This window comes from Myotis yumanensis, unplaced genomic scaffold, assembly GCF_028538775.1.
Source record: "Myotis yumanensis isolate MYYU_CA2020_CCGP unplaced genomic scaffold, mMyoYum1.0.hap1 SCAF_5, whole genome shotgun sequence".
NCBI lineage: Eukaryota > Metazoa > Chordata > Mammalia > Chiroptera > Vespertilionidae > Myotis > Myotis yumanensis.
In genome coordinates this window covers 27,938,995-27,961,590 of record NW_027223756.1, presented here as the reverse complement: position 1 = coordinate 27,961,590, position 22,596 = coordinate 27,938,995, and the positions used below count along the sequence as shown (strand labels likewise).

The following is a 22,596-nucleotide window of genomic DNA, read 5'->3' as shown; positions in this document are numbered from 1 at the left end:
CACCGATAAGCTGCAGCTTGTCAGCTCTACCTGTTTGAAAATAATAGTAACAAATATCTGCAAGCAATATGGAGCTTCAGGTGATATGAGTGGCATCCAGACTGCAAGTTTAAGGAAAGTGAGCCCAGCCAGTGTGGGCCAGTGGTTGAGCATCAGACCCATGAACCAGGAGGTCATGGTCAGAGCACATGCCTGGGTTGTGGGCTCCACCCTAGTAGGGGTCGTGCAGGAGGCAACTGATTGATAAATTTCTCTTGTCACTGATGTTTTTATCTCTCCCTTACTTTCTGAAATCAATAAAAAATATATTGAAAGAAAGAAAGTGGTAATCCTGGAAGCCAATGAGTGTGCCAGGGAAATGCATGCAATGAGCCATAGACCAAAGAGTTAGGAAAATGCTTTGGGATGCTCTGAGAGCAGAACTTATACCACTTACAAGTCATAGAAAACCAAAGTTATAGTAACTGGTAAATATCACAATGTAGAAAATGAGCTAGAACATGCACATGCTGAACAATATTTCCTTACCTCATCTGCCATGAGTCGCTTCAGAGTCTAGGAAATGGGAAAAAGGAGGGAGAAGAGAGATCAGTGAAATGCCAGGAAACTTCCCAAATACCAGATGAATTGGGAGAAAAAAAGAAGAGAAAATTCCTTGAAAGGATCTAAGTGACTTCCCACAAGCTAAAAGATTTCTGCCCAACTATTCCTTAGCACATTCTCTTAAGAGGCAAGAAGAATTTTAAGATCACTAACATATGGCTCATTGAAGAAAAAAGAAAGATGGCGACCTGAAAGGACTCTGAATCCAATGAAAAATAAACCTATGAAACGTGCACAATTTTATTGGTAAACAAGGAAATGCAAACTAAAACTACAATGAGATATCGTTTTGCACTCACCAAGATTGGCAAAATTTTTCATGTCTGTCAGGTCACAGAGCAGCGGAAGCTCTCACACAAAGTTAGTAATGTAAATTGCTATGGCCACTTTGGAAAATAGTATGAGCATTATCTAGTAAATTTAATATACTACACCTCAACAAATTGATTTTTATATATCCACTCTGTAGAAACTTGCACATATATAGCAGGATGCATTTAATGAGAATGTTCACAGCAGCAGTATACTATCTAAAACAGAGAACCATCCAAATAGCCATAATGACTAGAATGGATAAACTGGTATATTGGTACAGTGGAAATTGATTACATAAGGAAAATGAGCCCTAACCAGTTTGGCTCAGTGGATAGAGCGTTGGCCTGCGGACTGAAAGGTCCCGGGTTCGATTCCGATCAGGGCATGAACCTCGGGTGCAGGCACATCCCCAGTAGGAAGTGTGCAGGAGGCAGCTGATCGATGTTTCTCTCTCATCGATGTTTCTAACTCTCTATCCCTCTCCCTTCCTCTCTGTAAAAAATCAATAAAACATATATTAAAAAAAGAAAGAAAGAAAACGAATGGCCTTGGCCAATGTGACTCGGTTGGAGCACTGTCCCATATACCAAAAGGTGGCAGGTTCAATTCCTAGTCAGGGCACATACCAGGTTGCAGGTTTGGTTAGTGGCAACCAATCATTGTTGCTCTCTCACATTGATGCCGCCTTTTTCTCTCTCTCTCTCCCCCACCTCCTCTCTCTAAAAAAATCAATTAAAAAAAAGTGAATGAACTTACGGTTACTCACAAAGATGAATATATTATTTAACTTACACTGAGCTTAAAAACATGTAAAACTAAATTATATTATTTAGGATATAAAATTATATCCACAAATGTCAAAAAAGTGGTTACTTGAGGTGGGTGAAAAGTTGTGACTGCAAAAATAAACAAGGGGGCTTCTTGAGGGCTTACAATATTCTACTTCTTTACATGGATGCTGGTTATATAGGTGTTTGGTTTATAATTATTCTATGTGTTTTATGTTCTCTTCTGTATACATGCTATACTTTACTTAGAAAAAGTCTGAATGAGCAGGTGTGGGAAAGCAGGAATTCTCCTTCACCCTAATAATTAATTTTTAAGCCATGTTCTTTTGCTAATGTCCTTAGAAGAGTATAGTGAATACCTTTTGACCCTCCTCAAACCTCTGACCCTGCCACAAAGCTATTTTACTAACTTTTTTATGGACAAGAAAAATCTGTATCATTATGTTCATGGTCCCCATGTCAGAGTTCTCAGTTAAATACAGTTAAACTGTGAATCTTAACTTTGCCCTCCATGGTTGAGGAAGTCAAGCTTCCACTCACTGAGTGCTAATCATTTGAAACTATAAGAACTTTGCTCAGCATCAACAGAATTTAGTTAGTTGATGTGTGCTGCATACTGGGGAGTGAAGACAGAAGGATGATGGAGAGACAGCAACACCCAAGTAGACTAGCAATTCCTTTGATCACCACCCTAAGTGGCCTGGCACAGAGAAGTGACACAAGCCACAAAAAGGATGAGTTGAGTGTGTACAGTTTAAGTTGCCATTGTCAAGGTCAAACTTATTTGCTCTGAGACCAATTGCTTCCAGCATCTTGTCCTCCAAACACATAATGTTCCCTCAGAACCAAGCAAAACCTAAACAATTCTTGGATGGATGTAAGTAACATAGGTAACAGAACCTGGATGTAATAAATCAGTGCCAGCTGGATTGTTCAGATTCAGGGAAACCAGCAACCTGTTCCTTCTGTTTACAGACTCTTGTTTCTCTTCCATCCATCCTCACTACTACTACCCAAGTTCACGCCATTATTATCTCCTGCTTGATTTATTGCAACAGTTTCCTAACTGATCTCCCTGCTTTCAGTCCCATCTGCACCACACCAACTCCATTCTCCATATTATATATTCAAGAGTAATCTTTCTAAAATGCCAAATGGTCCATGTTATTCTCCACTTAAAACCCTTCAATAGCTCCCCACTGCCCTCACTCACATCAAAATCCAAATTCCTTAGCAAGGCATATAACATTTCTGGCTTCTTTCCCTCGACTCATCTCAACAAACCCTCCACCTCAAACTCTTCTGGGCATCGTGAACCAGCCACAGGTTCCAAGCAGATCATGCTGTCTCACCACCGACTTTCCCCAGGCTGCTGCTTCCCTCAGCCTACTATGTCTTCAAGGCTAACTCCAAGATGCCCTACAGGATGACACCTCCTCTAACTGGACAGGTACTGTTCTTTGTGTTTCCATAGTGATAGGTACTTGTTTGTCACACAGCACTAGTAGAGGATTACAACTGTCTTTTGATTGTCTGCCTCCTCTATCTTTTTCCAAACTCAGTTCCTTCAGGGCAGAGCCTGAGACTTAGTCATTACATCTTCTATGAACAAATAACATAACCTGGGGCTGCTTGCCTAAAATAACAATCCCTGGAGAAGCCCTCAAATTATATTCCTCCTCTTCACTGTATCAGTGAAGAAACTGAAGCTCAGACAGGTGGAGTAAATCATCGAGATCACATGATTAGGGGCAAGCTGGGTAGGAGCTCCAGTCTCCAGATCCAAAGCCCAAATAGCTGTATTCTGCAAATTCTTCTGCCTTGTCCCATTTAATGCCCACTAACTCTTGCCTTTAGATACAAAAGTAAACATATTTTCTTAAGAAGAAAGATAATAGTTTCCCTTGGTGTATCATTGAAAACAGATTTAATTCTTTAAAAAAAAGTATCCATGTTTTAGTTCTCAGTTTGAGTAAGGAGAGCAAAAAATGATCCATGCAGGATAAAAGCTGCATTTCCTCAACTAGTCCAAGAGAGGGCAGCAACTACCAGCAAAAAGAATCACAGGCTAGACAAAATTCTGTTTCAGAACCCCATATAACACCTGAACAGCAAGCCCAATTCAATTATAGAAATGGAACTTTCTGCTATAGTATATTGAGGGTGTATGGTTTATTTATATAATACTGTATATTTTCCTTAGAGATCCTATGTATACTGGTTGCAAACAGTAAGTTTTTAAAAAGTTGTATCATTAGTTGTTTTGTGGATTCTCTGAGATAGCAAACAAGAAGTTCCTAGATCATGAAAAGTAAAAAGAACTGCCCTGGGTGGTGTGCTCAGTTGGTTGGGCATTGAAGGGTTCCTGGTTCAATTCCTGGTCAGGGTACAGGTCTGGGTTTCGGGCTTGATCCCCAGTGGGGGGCATGCAAAAGGTAGCCAGATCAATGTTTCGCTCTGACATTGATGTTTCTCTCTGACATTGATGTTTCTCTCTGTCCTTTCCACTCTCTCTCAAGATCAATTTTAAAAATCTTTTTTTTAACTTTTTAATAAGGACTCTAATCATTTCAACCCTCTAAATGCTTCCACTCTCACCACTGACCCTGTTGACTGTCAATTCTTTTCTGTCCCCAAACCAACCCCTTAACTAAATACTTCATCTTCCTGTCCCTCCTATTGAGTTTTCCACTAAAACTTTAAACTGCAAATATAGATACTAAAGGATGTATAAATACTTAAAAATTTTTAATATCAAAATCTGCTCATGAAAACAGATTAATAGAAACTTCCACGTACATATTAGCATAACCAATGGACAGAGACACTGGGGCGGAGGGGGCTTGCCCGGGGTGGGAATGGTTGCGGGGGGGGGGGGGGGGGCGGGGGACACGTCTATTGGGGAAAAAGGAGGTATAAGTAAAACTTAATAATAATAATAAAAAGAAACTTCCAGGTAAAAGATGGTACACTGAATCAAAACATTTAATTTTTACCCTTCTTGAAACTCTTCTAAATCTATAGAAAAGAACTTTTTAGAAAGAAAACAATGATGGAAGAAAGGAGGCTACAAGGTTGGGAAGAATAAGAAAAGACCAAATGCAACCAAATTTTGAAGCAGGGGAATAAATGGAAGGACTAATGGTAAACCCAATACACCTAAGAAAGCCGAGTCCTGCCCTGGCTGAGTGGCTCGATTAGTTGAAGCATCCCCCCATACACCAAAAGGTTGCAGGTTCGATTCTTGGTCAGGGCACATACCTAGGTTGTGGGTTCAATCCCCAGTTGCGGTGCATATGGGAGGCAACTGATCGATGTTTCTCTCTTACACTGATGTTTTTCTCTTTCCCTTTCCTCTCTCTCTAAAAATCAATAAGTATATCCTCAGGTGAGAATTAAAAACAAAACAAAAAAACATGAGTCCTAACCAGAAGGAGGAAAAGCCAATAACCAATCCAAAGTATACTTAAGAAACCACAAAAGGCTCGTGAATTAGTGGCACCAGATAACTACAGAAATATGGGGTGGAGGGGGGACAGTAGGTTAAAAATAAGATTGGTTGAGAGCTGTTTAAGAAGCAGATCTGTAGATATTGGGAGACTGTCCTCTCTTACTTCAGCAGAAGTCTGGAAGTTTATTCTTAGAAGAGGTTAAAACAGAGGGTCTCTAGATTGGGGGATGTCAGGCATAGTTGTGGCTAGGGATCCTATATTAAAAAATAATAATAATAAGTTAATCTATGCATACTATATACTAAGACACCCAGCACTTTCCTCCTTCTAGTTTCTCAAACTCCCAGCAGCCAGCCCTTACTGTTAAGGCAGAGGGTTGGAAGAGTCTTTTCTGGGGAATTGAAAAATGACCTAAAGCTACTGACATAGTCTAAGTAGGTCACCGTAGAGCTCTGTGGCCCAAAATGGTAGCCACTAGCCACATGTAACTACTGAGCACTTCTAATGTGGCTACTGTGACTGAGGAAGGAATTTTTAATTTTATTTAATTTTAAGAAAATTTAAATTTAAAAACTAATAAGTTAATGTTAAATTTAAGTATATTCAGAACACCCTTGGTATGTGAATCTACTTTTCACTTGTAAATTTTATGAAATCTAAATACACATCAAGTATTTTTTTTAATTGATTTCAGAGAGGAAAGGCAAGGGAGAGATAGAAATATCAATGATGAGAGAGAATCACTAATAGGCTGCCTCCTGCACTCCTCCTTCTGAGTATCAAGCCTGCAACCAAGGCATGTGCCCTAACCAGGAATCAAACCGTGACCTCCAGGTTCATAGGTAAACGCTCAACCACTGAGCCACACTGGTCAGGCCCATCAAGTATTTTTTATGAAAATTGAGCATCCAAATTGAAATGTGCTATAAATGTAAAATAAACACTGGAATTCAATAACTTAATATAAAACACAGAATGTAAAATATCTCAATAGCCCTGGCTGGTGTTGCTAAGTAGTTAGAGAGTTAGGTATCACGCACGGAAGGGTTGCGGGTTTGATTCCTGATCAAGAGCAGGTACCTGGGTTGGAGGTTCGATCCCTGGTCCCGGTCTGGGCGCATGCAGGAGGCAACCAATCGATGTGTCTCACATTAATGTTTCTCTCTCTCCCTCCCTCCCTCCATCATTCCCTCCCTCTCTCCCTCTCTTCTCCCCTCCCTCCCTCCCACTCTCTCTAAAAATCAAGGGAAAAATCCTAGGGTGAGGAATAACAAAACAAAAAATCTCAGTAATTTATATATTTCCTATATATTGAAGTAATATTTTACATATACTGAATTAAATGATATTAAAATTAATCTCACATGTTTCTTTTCACTTTTTCTTTTTGCCTTTTTCTGTGGCTACTAGAAAATATATAATTACATATGTGACTCACTTTATATTCCTATTGGCCCAGGTTGTCTTACAGTAAAGTACACAGACAACAGCCCTAGCCATCCAGACCTTTCAATCAGTTCTTTAGTCCCTCATTTTTAAATATTAGCAGACAAAACTCAGGATTATCAGACATTTGAGGAAAACTATCAATATATGTGGGAAAAGAGAAAAAAAACAACTTATATAAATACTATGCAAAGAGAAGAAAAAATTTTAAAAAGCATTAATATCCACAAGAGACAACACAATACCATTTTAAAAAGAAACATTCAGAGGAAAAAGAATCCTTAACAGAGGTTCTCAACCTGTGGGTCGCGACCCTTTGGGAGTCGAACGACTCTTTCACAGGGGTCGCCTAAGACCATCAGAAAACACATATATAATTACATATTGATTTTGTGATTAATCACTATGCTTTAATTATGTTCAATTTGTAACAATGAAAATACATCCTGCATATCAGATATTTACATTACGATTCATAACAGTAGCAAAATTACAGTTATGAAGTAGCAACGAAAATAATTTTATGGTTGGGGGTCACCACAACATGAGGAACTGTATTAAAGGGTTGCGGCATTAGGAAGGTTGAGAACCACTGCCTTAGAAGATGAAAATATGAGAACAGAAACTCAAGAGGAAGCTCAATAGAGGATAGGAAGAAAGAATTGAGGAATCTCCTTAAAAAGTGGAGCAAAAAGATGGAAAAATGAGAGAAAAGATAAGAAAATTAGATCAGTTTGGGAGGTACAATATCCAAATTAATAGGAAAAAACAGCAAATTATCAAGAAATAATTCAAGAATAGTTCCCAGCACTGAAGGATGAGTGTCTAACACAAGGACAAAAGCACACAAGCATATCATGGTGACATTTCAAAACACTTGGAATACAAAGAAAATTTACAAGATTCGACAGAGAGGAAAAGTGATCATATACAAAGGAATCAGGCAAGCTTTGAATTTTTTTTTATAATAAACCAAAAGCTAGATGGCAATGGAACAAGGCCTTTAAAATCTGAAGAAAAATAATTTCCAACCTAGAATTCTATATACCCGACCAAACTATCAGTCAAATCTAAGTTCAGAATAGACATTTTTAGACAGTTAAACTTTCAGGAAGCTATTGTAGTATATAATCCACCAAAATGAGGGATCAACCCAAGAAAGTAGAAGATGTGAAATACAGGAAATAGGAGATCTAACACATGAAAGAAGTAAAGGAAATCCCTAGGACAAAGATTCCAGATGACTACTCTGTGCCAAGGAACACAATTAAAATGGAACCATGAGACTGAGCCAGACCCTCAAAACTGTCACCCCCATCAATCACTTTTCTTCTGGCTTTTTAAATTGACAATACCTTCTGAACCTGATCCAGATTCTTGGATTGTCCAAACCATATGGCCCACTGGTATCCTCAGAAGGGACCCTTTTAAACACTCAGAAAATCTAAAGTCGTACTATGACTCCAAGACAGTATTCAGTTTATCTTCAACTGGGCACCTCCATCTAATAGTGTCAATATTGTCTACACTAATAAAAGAGAAAGATGCAAATTGACCGTACCTTCACGATGCCCATCAGCCAATCAGAAGTGAGTGTGCAAATTAACCCAACAAAGATGGCGAGGTAATTTGCATACGCAGGGGCCAACGACGCAGGCGTTCTGCACCGCCCCAGCCGCTCTGGGCCTCTGGTCAGTGTGGGAAGGCGGGAAGGCGGCTCCAGGCCTGAGTGAAGGTGGAAAGGTAGCTCTGGCTGGAGCGAAGGCGGTGCCGGCAGCCAGGGGAAAGAAGGCCCATTCTTGCACGAATCTTCGTGCGTCAGGCCTCTAAGTCATTTACATAAAGTCTAGATTTTTTTTTGCTTATTTACTCAATTTTTATAATAATCTTTCATTTATATGCAAACAAATATTGGTAGAAGGGGTAGGACAACATTTATTCCACAGGAATTTTTTATTCAACAGAATTGATGGGTAAATAAATTTCTAAAGATCATTAGCTGGTACAAGAAAGGAGCTTAACAAAACTGAGTTTAATAAAATGAGCTTCATCTTCTCCAAAGGATTCTTAGTATTACCAAATCATATTTTATCAAATTACTCAAAGGTAGATTGCATCAAAAGTAACAGCATCAAAAATAAATATACTTGGCTGGGTATGCTCTGCAATAAGACCATCAATCAACATAAAAATAAAAAGCTGTATCCTTAACTTGACTTCCAGAGTAATTCAAGGCTCTGATTCAGTCACCACATCCTAATGTAATATGTGGCAAGATAAATCTTTTGCTTACCAATCTTCAGGAAATAAGAAACCTCCTAGATACTTTACAATTTGGTTTCTTTAAGAAAATAAAAATTAAAAAGTCAAAAGATCCTAAGGTATGCCGTATGAGGCCAAACTAATTAAAGTAAATGACTTAATGAGTTTTAACACATTCTGATCAATTATTATATTAAATGCAAATGAACTATAAAACTTCCTTTCCATAACTGGATTTATTGCAGTGGTGATGATGGTGTATCTATTAATACTTCAACTTTTAAAAAGTTGGTTCAGTGGATAGTCAGCCTTAGGGGCCTGCAGGAGGTAGCCAATCAATGATTCTCTCTCATCATTGATGTTTCTATATCTCTTTCCCTCTCCCTTCCTCTCTGAAATCAATAAAGATATACTAGTATTTAAAACAAAACAAAAAAAACCAGACACACCTCTTGAGATCATAAAATGGAATGGTGAGATCTAACTCTGTAAAGGCAATTGTACTGTTATTGCTACAGAAAGACTTGTAAAATACACACCCACACCTGATGACTTAACTAGTTGACATTGCATTCCAAAAATAAGGCAGGAAAAAAGCTATTCCTCATCTATAAATTATACACTTAACCACAGTCAATCATTTGGCAAAAAGAACTAAAGCACTTACTCAAGCCAGGCTCTAAGTATTTTATATCAGATCCTTCTTCAGACCATTTATTGTAACTGTTTCTGTGGACCATATTGTAAGTTGTTCAGGGGCAAAACCCCTGTCTTGTTCATTTGATATGCCCAACATTTAATAAGTATTTTTAAAATTAACATCACTGTAGGTTTAGGAGCATCATCTTAAGTATAGTATATATTCATTCACTCATTACTTCATTCAAATTGAGCAAACTGAGGAAAAGTGTCAAATCAAGGTTTATGACAGTACAGTATGATTGTCACAGACAGCTCAGGAAACTATCAGACCAAACCTTCAAGAGTAATGTCTTTCCCTATGAATGAGAGCAGGGGATCCTGATTGGTCTTTCAGCCCACATGACATATTTGTTAGCTGTCCTTGGGGAAAATAGCCAATCAGGGGACACACATCACATAGAGAGTCTTCCACCTCCTTTGAAAAGCAATAAATCCTCAGTAAAGATACAGGTTCTGTATGGTTAAAATGGAAAGTGTCACTGCAGCCAATGACAATTTTCCTTTAAATCCTAATCTACCTACCCAAGAAACACCAGGTAAGGTATCTGTATTCAGAATCATACAGAACAGAGAGCAGGGTCTGGCTCTGATTCATTTATTTATTTTAACACAGGACTGACATTCAGTCCCTTAGGGTAGTGAGGCAACAGAAGGTCATAACATGGACTTGAATACAATTTCCAATGATTCCTATTCCAGCTTTGCCACAAAGCATGCCACATTTCTACTAAAGTACAGTAAAGGCAGGGTAAGCTTTTCTTTTTATCTATCACAGTTTTAGTCTTCCTATCTTTAGGACTATGCTGTCTCATACGACTAGTGTAACTAGAACTAGAGAATAAATAATAAAATGGATATAAAGCATTTTGTTTTGCAAAGTGCTTTATAAAAGGCAAATAATACATGAGGATGAAACTTGCTAGTCTCCCTTCAATTCCCACACCTTATACTAGTAAAGAAGTCAATTAGAACTACAGAGAAGGAAGTAATGGATACCTTCAAATGTAGAGACATTCCCTTCCATTTTCAAGGAATGGCCCAAGAATGACATAGAATGAGTCAATATTTCATCTACCGTCCACAGAGAAACAAAATAGATTCTGACATCACTACTTATTGGTGTCAACATCCTAAACAGGAGCTGTGTAGAACTGAAGCAGCCACTTAAAAAAAATAAAAGAAAATGAGGCCCTGACCAGTTTGGCTCAGTGGATAGAGAGTTGGCCTGTGGACTGAAGGGTCCCAGGTTCGATTCCGGTCAAGGGCATGTACCTTGGTTGCGGGCACATCCCCAGTAGGGAGTGTGCAGGAAGCAGCTGAATCGATGTTTCTCTCTCATCGATGTTTCTAACTCTCTACTCCTTCTCCCTTCCTCTCTGCAAAAAAATCAATAAAATATATTTAAAAAAAAAAAGAAAATGAGTATGTCGGAGGAAAGGAAGTCTAAGAGGGAAGCACAAAAAGACAGGAAATATAAAGCTAATTTATATTAAGCTTTTTAAAATATTAAGTCATATAAAACTGATTTAACATTATAAAGTTAAGGGTGTTTAAGGGAAAGAAAACTGCTGAGTCCCCAGGAATGGGGATAGCACACTCATATTCTCCATGATCACAAAGGAAAATGTGCTAAAGGAATAAGTCAGACTCTAGTAGTTCATTCATTAATTTCCAGCTGGCCTCAGCATCCCCATAGCTAAACTCAGTAAAGGAGAGTTAAACTGGTTAGAATTCACACAAGATAAAACAAAGGGAACATAGCAGAGGAGAATCTAAGATCTTCTATTCTTAAAGAGTTCTTTCAGTCTGTCTCTGCCTTCCAGAAGCAGTATCTTTTTCCTGATACTACCCAGGGAGCCCTGAAAAATTCCAAGTAGTGACACATGTCAAGCACAAGTTAGAAATGCCATATAAAGAGCACTAGGTAACTATGATCCATTTCCTGTTTCAATAATTTACTTATAGATTTGAAATAATTTCCTTATAAATTAAAAACAACAAACTCAATTTTCTACACAACTGTCTAAAACTACTTGTGAGAGTCTGTTTTCCAATAAACCACATTTCCTGGCTATAATTCAAATGAGGGGAAAACTATCTGAATATTAGGATTCAATCCTCTGAAAGGTCCAAAATATGTTTTAATATAGTAATCCTCGAATAGTCTAAGAAGGCAAGTCTCTTGGGGGAATGTTTTGCCTCCAGCTTAGCTCATCTTGAAGCCCTGGGTCTGGCATAGCCTGCATCCTAGATAGCTGATAGCCTAGAGTAAAGAAGGAAAGTCCACTCAGGTTTCACTATTCCAGCTCAGCAGAACAGGTGGAAACCAGGCTGGGAACACTGCATTCTTCCTACTAGTCCATCCAAACAAACTGCCAGCCCCTTGTACTATGTAAGCACTCATGCGTTGGACAAACAAGCTGCCAGTAGAGAAAGTGCTCAGATTCTGGAAGTCCTAGTTTCCTATCAAGTATCAAAAGTGTGGCAGATATGCCCATCTCCTTTGCAGTCAGGAAGGAGGTGCACATATAGTCTGTCATCTGTTGAAAGAACAGTAAGCAAAGCTTTCTTCCTTTCAAACATTCTACGGTTCTGATGAAACTTTAGAGTACATATATAGAAAGCAATCCTATATAATAAAAGGGTAATATGCAAATTGACCGAAGGGCAGAATGACCAGTTGCTATGACGTGCACTGACCACCAGGGGGCAGGCGCTCAATGCAGGAGCTGCCCCCTGGTGGTCAGTGCACTCTCACAAGGGGAGCGCTGCTCAGCCAGAAGCCTGGCTCACGGCTGGAAGCACAGCGGCAGTGGTGGGAGCCTCTCCTGCCTCCATGGCAGTCAGAAATCCCACGAGAGCTCCTGGACTGCAAGAGGGTGCAGGCCGGGCTGAGGGACCCCCTGCCCCCGAGTGCACGAATTTCATGCACTGGGACTCTAGTAACTAATGTTAACCTATTTTTCCAAATTTCAACATATTTCTCAAGCTCCAAATACTGTTACTTGTTCTTTACTTTCGTACTAAGCTTCTCTCTTTACTGCCTGAGTTTAGAGAACATGGTGATTGCTCCTTTAAAAACGGGTGTTGTCCATTCATTTGGAAACAGTGACTCAGGAATGCTGTTTCACAATCTCTGTAGCAACTGGCTTCTCCCATGTTGTTATGTCAGTAGCAAGACATCTACTCTTCCTCAAGGGTGGACCACCCGTCTGTCACACCCAAGGTCTGGTAGACAGGAAGTTCCTGCACTGACACTGTTTCTACTACAGGCACCAAATAGGAGGCCGCCTTGTTTTAAATCCCATTCTCAAACCCTTCATTTCTAAATGATGGTTACACCTTTTTTTTCTCTCTTCACATTATTCCTGAACACCCAGAAATAGTCACAGCCTACTGATAATAGCTTAACTGATCCAAATATTACATTACTACTCAAAAAGCCAGATTTGATCTTATGAAACCACAGTAAACATTTTCTGACCTTTTACAAATCTAGAAGATTTTATTTTGAGAAAATCTTCAGTTGTGGGAGAGCATGGATGAAATATCATTACTCCTCCATCAATACCAGTAATATAAACGAAAGAAAATAAGTTCCTTCTAGTACTTCTAGCAAACATACTTATATGGAACTATGTCTAACACAAACATATACAGAATTGCATGCCAAAGTACTTAGACTCCAAAGAGACTCCCATATATCATGTATTTTTCTCTTTGGTTCTATTTAAAAATAACTATAATCTCTGGAAAACAAGGTAGGGGATTGTTTTTCTATATTTTTATACATATTTATATTTTCTTAGAAAAAAATGTGATCATTTTTATAATAAAAATACATTTCCATTTCAAATAAAAGTAGCAATTTTTAAAGATTAGAAAGCTAGGAAACGTTTATGATACACTATTTTAAAAACAAAAAGTGTATAAACTATAATTGCAATATTATAAAATATATATGCATAAAGATAATGACTAGGATATTCAAGTACTAAGTAAAATGAAAATAGAAATAGGGAATTATTAGATATTCTTATTTTGAAAATCTACATATGTCTTTTCAAAAAAAGGATTAAAAATTATTAGTACAGCAACTAAAAGCAACATCATCCAATTCTCATATTCAAAATGCACACCAGCCAATGTCACCCCAATAAATTCCAATTTTAAAAATTCCCACCAGCATTTACTCTTTTCCAGCAGTACTTTGTTTAAGGAAACATTCTGGAAGGGCACAGCTACAAAATTTAGGGGTGATAATGCAATGTGAGAAAGAACAATGAATAGTTAGTGAAGTCTAAAAGCTAGTTCACCTAATTACATGATCTTGAGCAATTTAGTACCTCTAGGCCTCAATGTCCTCCTCATTTTAAGATGAAGAGGCTGGGTCAAATCATTTCCAGAGTCTCTTCAAAGGCCCTGAAACACTGTGCTTAGTTACTAACTGCTCTTTTTTAGGGCAGCCTAATGCCTGCTGCTTGCCCGATAGTGCATATCCTACAGTGGCTTCTCACCACTTCTTCTTGTGGTTTCAATCACAGGAAACAGACGTCACCCATGGGCCTAGAAGTAACGAACAAGCCCTGGCGGATACAAAGAGCTGCCAACTAAGGCCAACTCCCATCTCTTTAAAATACAAGAATAATAAAATCACTAGAAACCTCTATGCCTGGGGAGCCTTCATAAAAACTATCACAACTAAAAATATCTCTGGAGTCCCCATGCAAGCATGATGAAATAATTTTGGAACAGTCCAAAATTATTTTGCTTCTATGGCCAAATGAAGGAATTGAAGTAACTCCATAGCTATGGGTAGCTGTATATGAGGTTAAGAAAAAAAAAACACAACATACTAAATAGGGCCCTCCTACTGTCACTAACAGTTTTTGTTAAGATCCATATGAATCCTGAGGATGCAAAGACTCGTCCTTGTCTTCTTTATTTAATATTCTATGCAAACCTTTCTGTTGCCATGAAAGACTGTGATACTAATAGGTTCATATAATATGGAGACTTAGCAGTCATTCACTTTAAATGTATGTTAACAATCCCTAGAGCACTGGGTCAAATATTGCTGTCAATTATAATGACAAAAGTTGGCAGCCCTGTACTGTGGAAATTAATGCAGAGACTTTTAATCTTATAGACATGTTCCTTCATTAAACACAAGACAAAACTATAAGATACTATCTCTACAGAAAAGTAATAATTTTTTCTCAAAAGAGTTCTTTTGATTGGGTATGGTTACATTAGTGGTTCTCTCTTCCTCATAGTTACCTTGGTGAGAGGATTAATGTTTTCAAAACTGCCACTCTCCTACATTAGACCACAGAAACAGAGAGCCCTGAAAATAATCTCAAAATTCCCAAGACTAACATTAAAACTAAAATACATAAAAGGATATTGCTAACATGAGCTAAACACTACCACTGCTCTTAAGCACCTTACAAGCTAGATAAATTAGACCCTCCAAAATAGACCTTTATTTTGCATTCAAGAAGGACTAAAGAACACCTCAGACAAGCATGCACTCAAAACCTATACTATACTGTACTAGAGAATGTTTAAAGAAACAAAAGGGCCCAAAGATAGGCTCAGATTGTTCACACAATGGCGTTTCCTACCTGAGCCCATAATTTGGCTAGCTGAAGAGAGTCACATCTTTTAAAATCTAATCTCTGGCAATCTGAAAATAGGGATGTATTAAAATTGATAAGGACTGGAAATTAAACAAACTTAGCTCTCTAAACTCCATCCAGGCAGCAGAAATGATTTGCTGAAACCTTAACACACTAATCAATTTATGTTTGTGGATAACTGTCACCATGACACATTCACATGGCCAAAAATTTCATTAACATTCATCATGACGTGCTACAAAATGCTAATTTTCAGTCCTGCTTTCTGCAGGTTTCTACAGAAAAAGAACCTAAAAGCCCTTCCCAGGACTAAAATAATCTCGACGAAGTGGCTTCATCTTTCTTAAATGATTTATCTCCCACTAATCCTCTTGACTTCTATAACTGGGCCTTTTCACTTTACTACAGTCATACATTCATACCTCTGAGCCTCTATTCACACCCCTCCCCACCCCATGAAATCCCTCCCCCTTTTCTCTACCAATCCTTTGATTTCCTTCCAAGACCCGTCATAGCCCTCATCTCTTATGAAGCTAAAGAGCACTGCCCACAACTCTAATTTTACAGAAAAAGACCAAGAAAAGTAGAGTAGCTTGCCCAGAGTTCACATGGTCAAATAGTAGCAAAGTCAGATAAGCACAATATATGTGGAAAGCCTAGGGCAGTGGGAGTGAGAGATAGGGGTGCTAGTCCTAGGTCTCGCTGTAAATTTGGACAGATCACTTCTCTAGGCCCACATTTCTTAATCTATAAATAAAGGGTTTGAACTGAGTAATTTTAGCATCCTTTTCACCTCTAGCAATCTAAGATTCTAATCTAAAACCTAGGTCCTCTGACTCTCAGTCCAGTAATGTTTCCACTTAATACCTTCACTTCTCTACAGCTAAAGGCTATGTTCATGGCCTTGGAGCTTTCCCCACCCATTCTTCTACAAACCTGGCTGATATTACAATCTTTTAAAAAGCAAGGGCTGAACCTAATAAGACAACCACATGACTTCTTGATCTTGAGCCTTTTGGATCTAGGTAGATCCATGTAGATTCAGATAAAGAGAAACTATTCTTTACTCTTTGCCAGTCATACAGAAAAATCCTAGTTCCAGGTAACTGGATCTCTGTGGTAATGTTAATTATTAATCTGAGGCAAATAACTGCAAGATCTAAAGAACAAACTTCTGCAGTTTCCAGACTCAGAAGAGACTCTGAGGTTGGCCATTTGCAATCCTTACAGGCAAGTGTCAGGGCCACAAAAAGAGGACTTTAGGAATGCTATGTGCTAATTCTAAAATACAGAAAAGACACCTATAGAGAGAGTCTAGCAACAGCTCCTCCCCCCCCCCCCCCCACTCTATTTGTCAACACTACTTGCTGTTCTCAGCAATTTAAACTAAAATTCCTATCTATAAATATTAAAGCAGGTGATGCTGTTCAGGCTGTTTAACTTACAAAAGATAAGGTTACCTTTCAAAATATAGTAGTTTAGACAACTGCTTAACTCATGAGTCAGGGGAAAGATAGGTTTTGCATGCACTGTAACAGCTACTTTTTCATATCTATGATAAGAAAGGTTTAACTAAGATTCTTGCAATGGTTTCAAAGTCTAAATTACTAATGCAAAAAGCAGTTAGGCATTTAGCCACTGCACTTTGTACATCTAGACCCAATATTTCTTTCCTACCAGTTGAACTGGGAGAAAGTCCAGTTTTAATGGACTGCAGTTATCAAAGGACTCTAAAGAGATCATCAAAACTGTCTAAGAAATTCTTCACAGTGAATACTCTTTTATACTACATGTGCAAAAACTGGACATATGTAAACTGTCAGTACAATGTGGTGAATAAGAACATAGGTTGTTTTTTTAATCAGCTGGACCTAGGTTTATGACCTAAAGCAAGTTGCTTGAACTCACTGAGTTTTATTTTAATTACCTATAAAATGGTAATAATAACAGTGTTCTATTTTATAAGGATGATCTAGAGATTAATGTGATAAATCTAAAGCTCTTTAGCACAGTGCTAAGGCTATTGTAATATGCAACAACTGTTATTATTACTGTTAGTGTTATTATTACTCCCTGTCCTTCTAGTCTGTAATGAATCAATCTATAAAAATGCTGTTCATTAATATTTATAGATAGGGAGGCAGGCATTATACAACCTGTAGCACACTGAGTAAAGAAAAACAAAAGTTTTCTAATACCACATAAGATGAAATTGTTTCCAGAATAAATGGGATCTCAAAGGTCCCCGATCCTAAGACTGTTAGAAATGTTCTCTCTTGCCTACAAGTGAAAATTAAACCCCAAAAGGAATATGTGAAATATAACTCACATATGCACCGTGGAACACAGAATTTAAGAGCTAAATCTAGAAAACTTAAAAGCAAAAAAGAAAATCATAGTGACCATAATTTCAACAAAGGTTTTTGAAATATGACACAGAAAAAATGAAAAGGGAAAAAATTGGACTCCATCAAAATTAAGCACTTTTGTGTTTAATTAGATACTTTAAAATACACTTAAGAAAATGAAAAGGCAAGTCACAGGAAGAATATTTGGAAAACCTATATATAACAAAGGACTGGTATTTTTACTATAACAAAATATTTTAAACTAGAGGCCCGGTGCACAAGATTCGTGCACTGGGAGTGGGGAAGGGTGGGGTCCCTCAGCCTGGTCTACGCCCTCTCACAGTCGGGAAGCCCTCGGGATATTTGTCTGACTGCAGTGGAGGCAGGAGAGGCTACCACCACCACCGCAGGGCTTGCCAGCCTCGAGCGGGGATTTTGGCTGAGTGGCGCTCCCCGTGTGGGAGCGCAATGACCACCAGGGGGCAGCTCCTGCGTTGAGCGTCTGCCCCCTGGTGGTCAGTGCGCATCATATCGACCGGTTGTCCAACTGTTCGGTCGATTTGCATATTAGAGTTTTATTATATAGGATAGGATAGGATGGGGAAAAATTTTGGACACTTCAAGGAAGATAGACAGATAGCAAATAAGTACATGAAAAGCAGCTCAACATCATCAGGGGAATGCAACATAAAGCCACACTGAGATACCAACTGTATATCCACTTGGATGGCTAAAATTTAAGACTGATCACACCAAGAATAGGAAAGAAACTGGAGCTCATATATTGCTAGTGAGAATATAAAACAGTACAACCATTTTGGAAAACAGGCAACTTCTTTAAAAAGTTAAACATAGTCCTACCATATAACTTAGTCATTCTACTCCTATGTATTTACAAAAGAAAAATGAAGGCCTGTGTCCAGATAAAAACTTGTACATGAATGTGCACAGCAAAAACAAAACAAAACAAAAAAGCTGGAAACAACCCAAATGCCTACCAAAGGTAGATGAATATACAAATTATAGTAAATCCATACAATGTAATACTACTCAGAAATAAATAAAAAGAATGAGCTATTAATAAGTATAACAATATCAATATATTATGCTAAAAGAAGTCAGAAGAAGAGGTTCATATTGTAGGATTCCATTTATATAAACTTCTAAAAATTACAAACTAATCTATAGTTACAGAAAGTAAATCAGTGTAGGGAAGGGGGGAAGGAAAGATACAAAGGGGCAGGAGGAAGCTTTTGAGGGTACTGAATATATTCATTATCTTTACTGTGGTAATGGTTTCACAAATTGTGCACTAAATATATGTGGCTTATTGTGTTAATTATACATCAATAAAGCTGTAAGAAAAAGGGGGGGGGGGGGCGGTGCTGGCAAAGGTTCTATGGCACACACACAAAAAAGGTGAAGACCCCTGAATAAAGTGTGGGAGCCCTGGTCAGTGTGGCTCAGTTAGTTGGAGCATCATCCTGTACACCAAAAGGTGGTGAGTTCTATTTCCAGTCAGGGCACATACCCAGGTTATGGGTTCGATCCCTGGTCGGGACGTGTGTGGAAGGCAACCTATCAATGTGTCTCTCTCAAATCGATGTTTCTCTCTCTCTACACCTCTCCCCTTTCCTCTCTCTAAAAAGCAATAAAATTAAAAGAGAATAAAAAGAAATGAGGGTTACCTTTTTTACTTGATCCTAAAGTTCTAACAACAACAACAAAAAGGCAGCTATATCTGAGATGTAGGCCCACTATCAAGGTATACTCCTTGGCTTTCTGTGACCTTTAGGATAAAAGAAGGTTTATAAATTACTCTGTTGGATCCATAAAGTATGTTAAATCTTAAAAGAAACTACAAATCCTATGTTTACACACAGTACTAGTCCTAAAACAGGAAATAAGTCACATGATCAGAAATCCAGAAATATTATTCAGGACATCATGAACTCTACCTGTATCTGCTACCCTAACAAAATGCCAAAGTAGCTACTGCCTAAGGACCACTCATAACCACCACCAAGAATGGAATTTCCCATCTTCCATGTAAGAATGCTTCCCCATAGAGAGCCAGTTTTTTCAATATTTTCCCTCTCAGTTTCACAGCTTCTAGCATATCTGTTTCTCTATAATCCCTTTCTACTACTCTAGCTATTCCAAGATCCTGAAATTTTCTAAACGAAATGCAGAATCCAAAATTTCTGCTTCTCTTCCTCCATTCATTTATTCAATTTCCACCCCTTAGCCCCCTGATGTTTCCAACCTACAAGTGTAAGAAGGATTGCTGCTCTGATTGGGTGTTTAGAGTCCCTTCCGACTCTAAAATTTAAGACCGACTCTAAAATTTAAGACCGCCATTCATAGCAAGCTTTAACAATGAATGGAAGTAAGAATCGCAGAGTTGGCCAAAACCGGTTTGGCTCAGTGGATAGAGCGTTGGCCTGCGGACTGAAGGGTCCCGGGTTCGATTCCGGTCAAGGGCATGTACCTGGGTTGCGGGCACATCCCCAGTAGGAGATGTGCAGGAGGCAGCTGATCGATGTTTCTCTGTCATCGATGTTTCTAACTCTCTATCTCTCTCCCTTCCTCTCTGTAAAAAATCAATAAAATATATATAAAAAAAAAGAATCTCAGAGTTGGAAGAACAATGATTCACCCAGTTATCCTGTAACTGATGGTAACAATTCATTAAAATACTGGTCTCAATATTTCTTTTTTCCTTCAGTAATTCTTTTACTTCCTTAAAAAGAATCCCTTGATTCTAAAAACTTTGTTTTAAAAAAAAAAGAGGTAGAAAAAACGATAAAAGGTAAAATATGTTTATAGTGATTAAAATACTCTACTTCTCAATTTTAGCTTTGACATTTTAAAAAATTTTAGTATCAACAGCTTTTACTGTTCCTGATTCCTCAAAAGCCTGGTTGTTCATGAAACTCGAACCTGACCATATAGAGCAGGGAGGGAATAAAAACAAAGAGGGAGGGAAGGGCGGGCAGTTGGGCAAGGGGAGAGCGCTGGCTTTGTCTCACCTAACCCTAACTAGGAGCAAACACTCATTTTGCTGGTTGGCAAGAGGTGAATTTTTTGCTAGTGCTTTCAAATAAAAATGAGTGGGATAGGAGGTTCAACATAATAAATAAAAAACACTTAAGTATTACAAAGTATGTTTCAACATGGGGATAACTTTTGTAGCTTGAATGATTTCCGGTAACTGAAACAAAATAGGAGAAAACACCTGCATATAGAAACCCTATATAATGCCTATTATTTCTTATTAATAAACATGATTTTAACCTGTTCTTCTAAATCACATATGGCATAACCTTATCTTTTAAGCCTCTATTACATTCCAATGAAAATATAACACTCTCCAAGAATAACTTGGCAATCCATTTATAAAATACACTGAGAACCCCAGGGAATATCAAAAGGTAATTCTATCACACAGGAAATAAAATGAGTCTATTCTGACCCATCACTTCTCACTTATTACTATTCTCGCAACTTTTATAATAAACATAATTTATAGGTGATAACATTTTCAGTTCTTTTTAGAAAATTATCTCAACATTTACCAAATCTCCCACGGCAGAGATTTTAATTCTGAGGCATTCCCTGAGGGAGGATTTCCTTTGAGAAAAGTACAAGTGGCATTATCAAGTGGATCTTTGGGCTGTCTTTAAAGACAAGGCAGAAAGAAGGGCAGACATATTTAAGGTATCATCCTGTCATCTCAAGCATCTCAATAACATTCCTGTTGGCTCCCCTCCCTTTTTCTAAACCAAGTAATCCCTGTGTTTATCATCTTTCAAAAAACACAAAAGCCACATGACTTGTATAAAGCCCTCTGTACACTCCTTGGTATTCTGTACCTTTTGTGTTAAAGTTAAGATCTCCTTGAAGAGAAGAGAAGCAGAAATCTGCATGAACAACTCCACCTCTTTTATATTCTCTACCTTTCCTAGTATCTGCTTAAAATCCTGTCTGGCATCCTTCACCTTTGACTGCTCTCATTTTGGACAGGGGTCTACAACCAAACATTTATGCTTTCATTATTGCTTTACTTTTAGAAGGGCATGAAACTGCAACCTGGTAATAATCCAACACAGGAATCCAAAATTAAACAAGATTCTAAAAATTATCTTCTATTTTCTCTAACCCCACACTGAAATTCATTTTTTACAAAGTTATGCTCCTAGCTAAACCAGGAAGCAATATTCTTTCTTAGAACGTATCAATTTCTTAATTATGTGAAAAGACATGGAGTCTATAAAATTCAGAAATCCTCCGCAGCCTCCTAACATCCTGGTTATACTTACTCCCCTTTCATATTTCAGAAACAGTCTATTTGGCACCCACATTCATCACTGCTGAAAAGTCAGAAAACACTGTTCATTTGGAATTTTTCCCCCTTTAAGGGCTTCCGAAAGGAACTAGAATATTGCTAGAGAAAGGGACATGTTCATGGCCCAGGAGAAGAGAGACTCATGAAGAACCAAGGGGGAATACCAGACAGCCTGGCTTCAGCCACACGTCAGCATCTCCCACACCACATTTTTAAAGATGCCCAACCACTTTTCCAACTTACACTCCATCTCCTTTCCACACAAGATGCCTCAGAGGGTGAGAGCAGATCTCGGGCAACCTAGGAGCTCTGTGTTCTCAGCAGCTGATCTATACTTAGAACCTGCATAAGCCTGGAAAGAGATGCAGGAGCTAAAAGGATTAGGAACCCCTCGGATGCAAACAAATGGCCCTCGGACACACTAAGAACAAACCAGTGCAGTTTTATAAAGTACATTCTTAATGGAGTTCCAGAGGATACACACTCTAGAAAAAGTGGAGGAGGTAAAAGTTGTGAGTTCGCTTTCAGCCTGCAGTTCAAGAAAACTAAGCCATGGGTAACAAAAGCACAGGAGCAATCTCGCCCACTCCACCACCCACATACTAGTACACATACACAGACACAAAGAGAAGCGAATGCCTCTGGTTTCTCTATTCCAGAGTTTTCATAAAATGATCAGTGAGGAAGACA

The 22,596-nt window shown here is 38.3% G+C and overlaps 1 protein-coding gene across 3 annotated transcripts in view; it reads right to left on the bottom strand.

The window, feature by feature from the left end:
* Window positions 1-22,596, bottom strand: part of DIAPH1 (diaphanous related formin 1) — an 82,801-nt gene that overhangs the window by 57,429 nt on the left and 2,776 nt on the right. For 2 of the 3 annotated variants that reach the window (XM_070414804.1, XM_070414802.1), the window contains exon 2: window positions 529-555. The exons of the other annotated variant lie outside the window; for it this stretch is intronic. In XM_070414804.1, the coding sequence (XP_070270905.1) occupies window positions 529-555 (27 nt within the window). The remainder of the gene's footprint in view (window positions 1-528; window positions 556-22,596) is intronic. 3 annotated transcript variants of the gene reach the window in all.